The sequence below is a fragment of the Opisthorchis viverrini genome (genome assembly GCF_000715545.1).
Source record: "Opisthorchis viverrini unplaced genomic scaffold opera_v5_233, whole genome shotgun sequence".
Lineage (NCBI taxonomy): Eukaryota > Metazoa > Platyhelminthes > Trematoda > Opisthorchiida > Opisthorchiidae > Opisthorchis > Opisthorchis viverrini.
Window position 1 is genome coordinate 663,511 of NW_008751886.1, and position 10,075 is coordinate 673,585.

The 10,075-nt window shown below is 44.7% G+C and overlaps 1 protein-coding gene across 1 annotated transcript; it reads left to right on the top strand.

Annotated features, from left to right (window-relative positions):
- Nucleotides 1-30: 30 nt before the first annotated feature.
- On the top strand, nucleotides 31-3,981 carry T265_08647 (hypothetical protein; the record flags this gene model as incomplete). Its single annotated transcript, XM_009174513.1, has 2 exons — nucleotides 31-242; nucleotides 3,816-3,981. 2 exons carry the CDS (start codon nucleotides 31-33, stop codon nucleotides 3,979-3,981), a joined length of 378 nt encoding a protein of 125 aa, XP_009172777.1.
- Between the last annotated feature and the right edge of the window lie 6,094 nt (nucleotides 3,982-10,075).

Sequence of the window (10,075 nt, forward strand, 5' to 3'; positions counted from 1 at the left end):
TTGCTGCCTCCAGACTTCACTAAAAGCGAAATGTCGACGCCGAGGCGAGAATCGAACCATGAACCTCCCACTTACCGGAAAAACGCTTCATTAGCTGCTTTGCTGCCTTGTGTAACGCATACAATTGAGCACTACATTGGCTCGCCCACTTCAGGTATCCGTCCCGTTGTGGAAGACTTCCAAAACGGAACTGCAATCGGTCCGTTGAACAAGAGCCTACAGGACCACTGTGGAATCCAAGGGTGTGTTGAATGAAGTAATGTCCACTCGTAAAACACTCGGTCGGTAAGCGGGGGATGATGAATTTAACTGCGGGCCAGGTGTCTGTGCATTCAGGTTCATTTTCGAGATTTTTTAGCTACCCATCTAAATTAATGGTAACTGTTGTTTGATGACACCTCCGTGACAGTTGTTTCGCTTCACTTTGCCACTGATGTTGGGAAAACGTAGTAATGTACGGTTATTGTCTGCCTAGCGAGCGTCGTTTGACTATTGCTTTGAAAAAAACTCATTTAGCCGGGAAGAAAAAGTGGTTGTAGAACAACTTCGGGAAGTGTACTTACAGAATCTTAACTAGTTGTACAGCGCTAATAACGTTCTAAGCTATTGTTTGTGTCCTGGTGAACGTGTCAAGTAACAAGCTGTTTTGACCTAGAATCCTTCCAACAACGAACCGGTTCTGCTTACACTGGCTGCGTCCCTCAGTTCTCTCTATCTGATTACAAGTCACTTCGATAACAATTGACAAATAACGGTTTCAGTGCCCATTGGGCGATTGATGACATTGTTTCATGTCTTGTCTTCGAGATTTGTATGTTATCATTCACCCACAACTAAATTTGATAACATAACCCATTTCGACTAATTGTTCTAGGTTCTTGCGAATGTCGTCCAAACACCATCGTTCGGAATGGTGGTAAGTTCCCGTCACTCTCCTCTTGGATACCAGACCACCCTGTATACAGCCCGCATAATCAATACATTAGCGTATTCAAATTTCTACAGTCTTGTTTTTCTTCCTTGAAACCATTGTATTTGTGGAATAAGGGGCCGTGTTGTCACCCGTTGAATCGGTTTCCATCCGTACTTAGCGAGCAGGTTCCGGTCGAACGCGTGGCTTCTCTACTGCGGACTCGGTTTCCTACTTAGCCACTAACTTTTGCTCTCACTTTTTCTACACTCGCCCAATAAACGTCCATAACCAACTGTAACGATACGTGGTCGAACGCCGCTCGCGCTTGTTTAGCTCGTCCCATCTAATTACTCAACAGTATGTGGTTCGGAGGATTCGTACGTGCTATCGCCGTTATTCGCTTCACAGCCTTTCTTACCCCTCAGGCAAATTGCGAACTTCAACTCGAGTGCTTTTCTCGTTATTGTAGCTTTCTGTTAATTTTGGTGTGTCCACTAGAGGAGTGCCCAGTACAACTAAAGATGTAAGCCTTACCTTGAGCCACTTAAAAAAACGGAGTTTCTCAGCATAACTGTATTTTGCTGCCATATAACATCACATTTCTTCAGACTCGTTATGTAGCCCACGACTGAAGTAATCAGTTGAGCTTTTTTCATAAAGGAAACTACTCACAAGGTTGCTGAAAACTCTTCGACAGTTGAGCGTTTCGGAAATTCCGTTCCACTTGCTTCAGCGCTATGCACTAGTAAGCCAGCGTTGTCCGTCTTAAGAATCTAACGTAACTAGAGTCTTACATTTCTGTGGACTTTCTCACGCGGTACTATTATGAGCTGACTGCCAAGTAATAAATTGCATCTCTAAGAAGCCGAGTCGCACGGTTGGTTTAATTTCCACGAAGTGACCATAGCTCTTCTATGTGAATTTAGGTTGAATGTCACGTAAACGTTTCTTAATGAAGGTATTTCAGCAAAGTGCGCATATCTGAACCCTTCAAGCCAGTCATATTTCCATAGTTCAAAATGAGCAGGCAACATTGGGAACTGAAAATTCTGGTTCAACGAGCCACAATCTGATGAAGGTCGGACTGCGCTAGAGTCCTCAGAATGGACGTGTTCGTTGCTGAGCTCTTCGTACGCCACAAGAACACTCAAAAGCGGTAATGTACCATAACGTCGAGTCTGCCCCAGTATAAAATAGAACGACGAACCGGTCGGTTTGTTTCGTCCGGCACTTTTGTGGCCCATGAAGAACTGGAACACAACCGTGGATTCTCCGGTTTCCAGCGCCTCCTTTGTGTCTATTAAAGCACGATTGTGCACGCCAACTCTCACAGGTTCATAAGTGTGGGTGTTTAACTGCGATAGGCCCATTGTGGCATGTTTTGCTTGAACTCGGAAAAAATCGACCCATCTGTGAGTATCGTATTTCGGTAGCTAACCGCAAAGGTTAGAAGTCCCGAAAGTAGACGCGAAAACATCAAGAATTTGAGGCAAGTGATTAGATTGGGTTATCTAAAGCTGCTAAAGGCAACGGTGAACTCGATGTAGAGTGATTCGCGCTTTGAATGCAAAGTATTTCCAGCCTATTTGTAATGCCTGAGAACACCATAAACGAGAGATTCAGCTGGGTTCCAGGTGAGTCTCTCGAAAGAACCAAATTAGTTTGCAGATGAGTGTATATTCGCTTATTTCCAGCCTGTTTGTAATCTTCCCTCTGTTACATTCTCGTTGCATTGGTTTATTGTCCTACCTGCTCGTGGTGTTCACATCATGCTCAGAGGTTCGGTAATCCAGTCTTCCGAGATAACGCACACTGTCGAAACCGTCTCAACACAACGACCTTGATTCGACAGACTTCATCACCAAGGCTAACCACACACCATATGGGAGATCTCAACATTTTATGGTCCAGTTCTCTTTTGTCGCCAACGTCGAATAGAGCAAACGCAAACGTAATGGCCGCTCCAACTAAAATTCCAAAATGTGTTAGGAAAATAGCAGAGTTGCAGCATGGTGTTTCTTTAGCATCACATTCGATCCGAGAGAAAATGCTGATACTGGCCTGAAAGTGTCACTGTACTTCGAATCGAAGCGAATGTGTCAACCTTTTGGTCTGTTAGTCGCTCTTAAGGCTGGTTATAAATGCCCGACGGATAAATCGGAGTTGAGTTCAAAATATATTTTAACAGTACTCATAAGGTCGCCGAACGCTTTAGACCTTATGAGTAGTATAGAAACACCTAGATATCTTGAATATCTTATTTACTGGAACATGAGGCAACAGATAAAGTTGGAGAATATGATGAACGAGGAAATCAGGTGAATCTCAGCTGAGTCTCGTCAAGCAAATTAATTTGCAAACGAGCGTTGATCGTAACTTAGTAGGATATTTCACTGGTAAACAGACGGAAGGTGGAATTCTAGTCCGAATATGAAGTCGGTCATCGGAGATGGATGTTCAGTTACCCAAAGAATACAGTGCACTTAAGCGTGGTTTTATGCGCGATAACATCTCATGATACAGACCATTCTTCCAGGTATCCTAGAAAAGCATCTAAATGCGGCTGGTTAGGACTGTCGTGAAGGTCTCTGCTACTACCCGAGAAACAAAAAAACACTGACCGCTCACCTGAAGCCGGTTAAGATGATCTCAGATATCCCACATTTCACTCTAAAGATAATAAACAATAATAATAAGTAAATAGCAGTGTTAATGCAACGGCTAGTGGTATCTACGATGTGGGTTATACTCAGCCCCTGGGCTGAAAGCGCGTTGCTGGACTGGATCCTAGTAAGCAGTCGTCTTAGCGTTGTGCTGGTGTCTACTTCAATTAAGATGAGTGCAAGTCAATGCAGTAAGCGGTGTTTATTTGTCTTATCAAAATACGCTCCAAAAACTTCAGTTCTGAGTTTGAGAAGGACAGGTTACCGAGGTGTACCGACACAGCTTCGGTCAACAATAAGAAAAAATATAGTCGTCCTCACGGGTGGTATGTACATCCAGACTGGATGATTAAACCTAGCAGAAGCACGGATTTGGAGTGGATACTCAGCGTACCGGTAATGTAAAGCGACTGCTTCAGTTGTATGCTGATCATCATCTGTTCCTCGCCAGCACAAACACGTTGAGTTTCCTGTAGGCCATCAAACGCAAGACAGTCATGGACTCAGATGGACTATATGGATATTAGTTACCGATTGTGAGTTCAGTTAAAAACTGCCCTTCCGTCTGGGGCACGCAACCTGACTCCGATCACGCCATTATGCAGGCTTAGTTGTCGCTCTGTCTGCCGTCAACTTTATTTGTGCTGAATCAGAGCACCTCCGTTCAACAACACGTTTCAGTAGCGCAACAGTTTCCGGCTGGTCTGGATGGAAAGCGTTGTAGATGTACAGTCGTACTTGGAGGTTGAAAGGAGGCGAGTCGAAGAAACTATGCTCTCAGCACTTATAACTCTGTCCAAGCCACCCGACTCAACTGAATGAATACCGAACATGGTCGGGGTCAGCAGATCTTGCTGTTGGCAGAAAAACTTTCCACCGGTTAGCGACTATGATAGTGGACGCGAATCCCACTAACAATGGATAGTCAAGAGCCTGAAAAATGTCAGAACGGTGGTGGCTTGCGAAGCCTCAAGAGATGGAGGCTTTCGCTGCAGACAAGAGTAGCGCCTTATTTCACATGATTCGGTCAACTGACGAGGAATCAGGTGTTAGCGAAACACTCGGCGATAAAGGTGGAGTGGCTTTTCACCAGCAAAATTGTCTTGAGCGATGGGCTGAATACATTGAAGGACAGTTCAGCCGGTCTCGTTTAACGCATTCCCTGGATGAACCCTACGAGACGGAATGGAACGTCGTCACCAGCCCGCCGTCGGCAACGAAAATCCAGATACCATTTCTCCAACGCGACAGGGTACTTGGTCCGGATGATCTGCACCCCCCATTGTTCAAAGATGGTAAGGTCCTGGTGTACAGGCTGACGATCATACTGCAGAAAATTTGGGACAAAAATAGAATACCGGTACGATGGAGCTCCTCGATCCCAGTCCTCGAAAAGGACGCAAGAATGCCATGCAAAAACCGTCGTGGTATCAGCCTGGTATCCGTCATACATAAGGTGCTCTTTGGCATTAGTTTGCGTAGGTTAATTGATTATCAGGAGAGCAGATTCATAAGAATCAAGCTGGGTTTCGCCCTGGCCGAGGAAGGATCGACCTTGTTCTTACCTTAAGACAAATTCTCATACTGCTGCACTCGCCTACAAACCCCACATTAGTAGTTTTTATTGGTCTGAAGACTGCTTTTGACTGTCGATCGTCATAACGTTTGGCAATCTTTGACTGCCAAAGGTGTGCTTTCCAAATTTATACCCTTTATGATGGTACTATAATCGGACTCCTGTGGACGTGTATGAGTATACGATGGGCTTCCGTCTGAGTTCACTATGTCCAATGATGCGAGACAAGGCTGCCTACTCTCGGGATGTTCGCTCACAGACGTTGAGTGTGGGGCAATTTTGCGCTCTTTGGTTCAGATCCTCTAAAAACGCAAATCACTGTAAATAACCTAAGTAATTTTTCCACACGTTTTGATATGTGCCTCACCCGTAAAGTGGAAACTGCTGCTACAAGAGTGGATGGGAGCACACCCAAACCCCATGCCAAACTCCCACATCTATGACGCCAATGCGACACCAGTTTTTCTGTCAAAGCCAGACTATACACTGCGGTAGTGCGATCCATACTGCTTTGCGGGTCAGACACGTAATCTGTACGCGCAGGATATATCTGAAAGCTGTCAGTGTTTGACCACCGGTGTCTCCGGAGCATGGGTCGTCTGGTGGAAACATCAGATTAACAACGTTAGGGTACGCTGGGGAAGAGTAACTCTTCCACGGTGTTTACCTTATGCATTACGCATGTCAAAAAACTACCTGTCTTGTAGAACATTTTTTGACCAGACTTGTGCTGAGAGGAAGCAACCGAGAGATGGACAGTCTATAACCTGACAACGACCTGACAACAACCGGTAAATTGAGTGGGCACGACGATTGCAGCCTCCTTGGATGGCGCCCCCGGGACTCTACTCACGAATGGTTAATGACACTGGCAGAGGTGACCCACCCAAGCAGTCAGTGGCTCTTGTGCATCAAAGTTGTTGGCTTTACTGTGTGGCTACCCAGTTCTTGAATAAAGTGAACATGCCACCGCCTCCGATGCTTGGCTATATTTCCAAAACTCCCATTTTATGGTGGTCGAAACTGCAGTAGCTGTAACCAACGTACCCTTGGTACACGAATTATAGTTGAGAAACTGAACTGAACTATTATGAATATAATATGAATTAGCAGAAAGTCCATTTCAGAGTTAGTGTTCCTTCGGTAATCGGTCTGACGGAGTGATCATGATGGGCGTCAGACGGAGCTCATAGATTGATTCGGTGGGTTTCGAACACCGAGGACCCACCGATCAGAGTGAGCAAAAGAGATCCAAGACACGCGTCTTCGTTTATCCATTTGCAAATGGTATCCTCCACACAGTGTAAGAGTGATACCTCTATGTCGTTTATCGGTAACTTTGGAAGCGCGTGACAGTTCGAATTAGTTGGTGTGTCCGCTGTCTACACCGTTCCGTGTTGTGAGTTCACTCAAAGGTATTCTGTTATGAAAGGAAGTCGTGTACTGAACCACGCTATCGAAGAATGATCGCATAATAGCCTCGTTAGTTGAGATTTTTGGCCGCAGCCGGCGAATTTCAGAGGGCAGTGTTAGAGATACAGACTTATCAACCACTATGAGTGCATGAGCTCGGGAACCTTTCACGGATATCGCTCCTTGGGTATTTTATTTTAAGAAGCATGGGCGACCAACGCAAATTATTGTTTCCGACAATAACCATCACACCATGTGAAGGGGTTTGTGTGACTAAGTCTAGTCATTCAGCAACTAAGTACGAGCAAAGCCAGCCGGTGCGCATGACGAATCTTAAGTGTGATTCGTGGATACCAAATCAAGCAACTTCGTTCCACCACGTCCATTTAGAGTAATCTTCGCCAGGCCAGAAGAGACGTCCACGGAGTCTTCGGAGCCAAATGGGCGATACGTGTTCGTGCAATCTAGCCTTTGCTGCTTGAGAATGCACTGGAGATACACAACGAGCATATGTATGCAGAATGCTGCTCCTCGACGTTTAATCTATTTCAGAGTACGTGCTAATTTGTTCTAATGTTTTCTGCCTATTAAAAAGAGTGACATGCGAACCGAGGACAGTGTCTCCAACCCTGTGGAGTGGCAAAAACCTCGCTCATAATGGAAACGCTCTTTTTGAAGCACATAATTTGAACCATACTTCTCCAGCATTCTGTCGTACAGCTTGAATAGACACCAAACGATTGCAACGAAATCGCATTATAATTAATAGAATAAAGACTGGATACCGTCGCCGTGTGGAACGAGTAAGATATTGAAAGACTTTTACCAGTTTCACTATGCGCCTCATCGACTGAATTTGGCATCTGCATTTCGGACATCCAAACATCAAACCAGAAAACGTCTTCAGGGTACACCTTCGCTCGAACTGTCGCGATTTCTAGCATAAGCTGTCCCTGGTCTCTCCCTCCTGCGAAATGGTTAATACTAACACATTTGGAGATTTTCAGGCGTGTTTTCATCCTGTAGCTGTACCTAATCTATGCCGAAAAGCATTGCACAACTGTTTCATTCTTATTAGGAAGCATCAACAATGCGAATCTCTACTAGGCAGATTCAAATTCGCGACTGGTATTGAAGAGCAAACCGTTCGATTACGAGAGGCTGATCAGCTGTATGATTAGATTGCACTTAGGCAGAATATAACGCTTTTCACGAAATTCATGTCTACGTGTTGACTGGCTCGTCAGAATCACCTAGTACCTTGAAACCCCGGTAATTGGGCCCTGTCATTGGACCCTCAGACTTACTAAACATACATACATACTGAGATCCGCCAATGTTTCTGCATTTGCACTTCACACAGCTAGAGACGCACTTCATTATTTTCATCCGAGAGGGCTGTACTTGCAACGCCCCGCAAGAATGCAAATCGCCGCACTTTACAATCCAATGTTATGTAGCGTTGATTGGGGCAGCGTCCTGAGGCTGCTTGAGCCAAACGATATGTTCAGCGCGATTTATTTGAAAGCTTAATCCACGAAACATGCAGGTGAAGTGCGGTAATTCAGCACACCGATATACTTCTGAGCCTTATGACTCCTGTCACCAAGATTTGGACCATGGGAGGCCTTGCTCTTAAAATGTGTCCCCACACCAATCGCACGCCATTGCTAGTCTCCCTGGCGTCGAAACTGGCTTTAGGCACGTTATTTTCCCCAAAAGTGAACGATTAGAACAGTGGTCTCGAGAACAGAAGCGCTTGGTTACCAAAGATTTTTGCAGCCTAAGTGATGAGGCTGCTGTATTCTTGGGAGCAGCGCAAATGGGTAGAACTTTACCTCTCATAATGCGAACACATTTTGGGGCGGGTATTCCGAACTACGCCAGTAATGAGTTTTAGTAGGGAATTCCATTCCTAAAATAAAGAGACACGGTCGTATAAAAGAGGTGGTGACCAGCGAAGGAAATGGGTGTTGCAACACGGGAGTCCTACGCGTCGTATCACTGAGCAAGGCACTACAAGAAACTCGATGAATGACATCGCAGTTAGTCCCATAGATTTAGCTCTGATGTTCTAGAACGCTGTCTCAAGTGCCCGTATTGTGAGGATCTGTTAGGCCTCCGACTGATTTAGTCGAGTCGTTTACCAGTAGCATACATAGCGACGTACGCTCAAACTTACTAGGGTGTGGAGGGACGAAGACGGATTAAGTAGGTTGTCCCTGTATCCTGTTAAAAAACACTGGTTATTCGATAAAAGGACGGCTATTATTCCATGTGGATGTGGACAAATAGGATTCCGCGATCATTCGAATGAATAATCCTCGTCACACCGACCTCATTTTCGAACTTATATTCTTTATGAAGCTTTCAAACAAATCGGATGTTTTAGTTGTGGAAGGAGAAAACTCTCACTTCATGAAAGTGCAAGTAACTCGGGGAATCAAAGACGATAAACTTGTGGTTGGAAAGATTTCCTCAATCCATAGCACGGAGCAGAGAGCACTATACATCCCCTTATGAAGTGAGGTGTCAAGTTAAAAACGAAGGCGTTGTAATATTTCTCGGACTGTCAGAAAAACCGCTCAGCTTCATAGGTGATTTGATTCAAGGGGAGGGTGTATTTAACGTAGATTATGCACTTATAGCACTCTGAAAAGCCCGTTCCGATAGATTTATGCATGTGCTAGACATCATCCGTCTAAGTACTGACTCGTCTGAATCACGCCCAATAGCGATGAATCCGTTCACACTCTTGAAGTACGTACAGAACACATTGCACTCCTGGGCTTTCGTAGTATTACTCTTAGTTGCATACTCAACAGTGGCCACTGACTGCTGGATTGAGCTTCAATAAGAAACAAGTGCGCCATTTAGGTCATTTCACGCATTTGATTAGCTTCAATGTAATGTAGTCATTCTCATTGGACGCACCGAATGGTCAGTTCGGTAAACAAATAGTTCAACCGCCTTCGAAAAACCATCTTAAAGCCTTTTGGCGTACGACAAGTGCCTGGAATGTTCACCATGTTGACGAGAAAAGTTGCAGGAAGATGAAACATCGTTTGTTGAATGTTCCATATCGATTAGTGGTAGCTTCTAATTTAGGTTACGGTAAATACCTAAAACATGAAAATTCCAGTTCATTATGTATGATAGTTGCCGATTGCAATATGGAGGTCCGTTGGAATCTAACTATTTTATTTTGGAAACAACGCAACTCGTGTACACCAAAACCATTTAGAAAACTCTGCCGTTGGTTGGCCCTTCGGGACTGATTCAAACTCATACCTTCTTTCCGAACAGATATTCCGTATCTCATAAGAACAACAGGGATGAAATAAAGTAATACTTCAATGGAGAGCCTACTTGGAGGAATGGACAAATTTATCTTTGGGACACAAACGTCAGGCTGCGGCAATGGATAAACCTGACTGAGAGTCAAAATGGGAATGGTCCCCATCAGGAATTAACACTATTTAGAGGCACCATGAACATAACCTTGGGTGA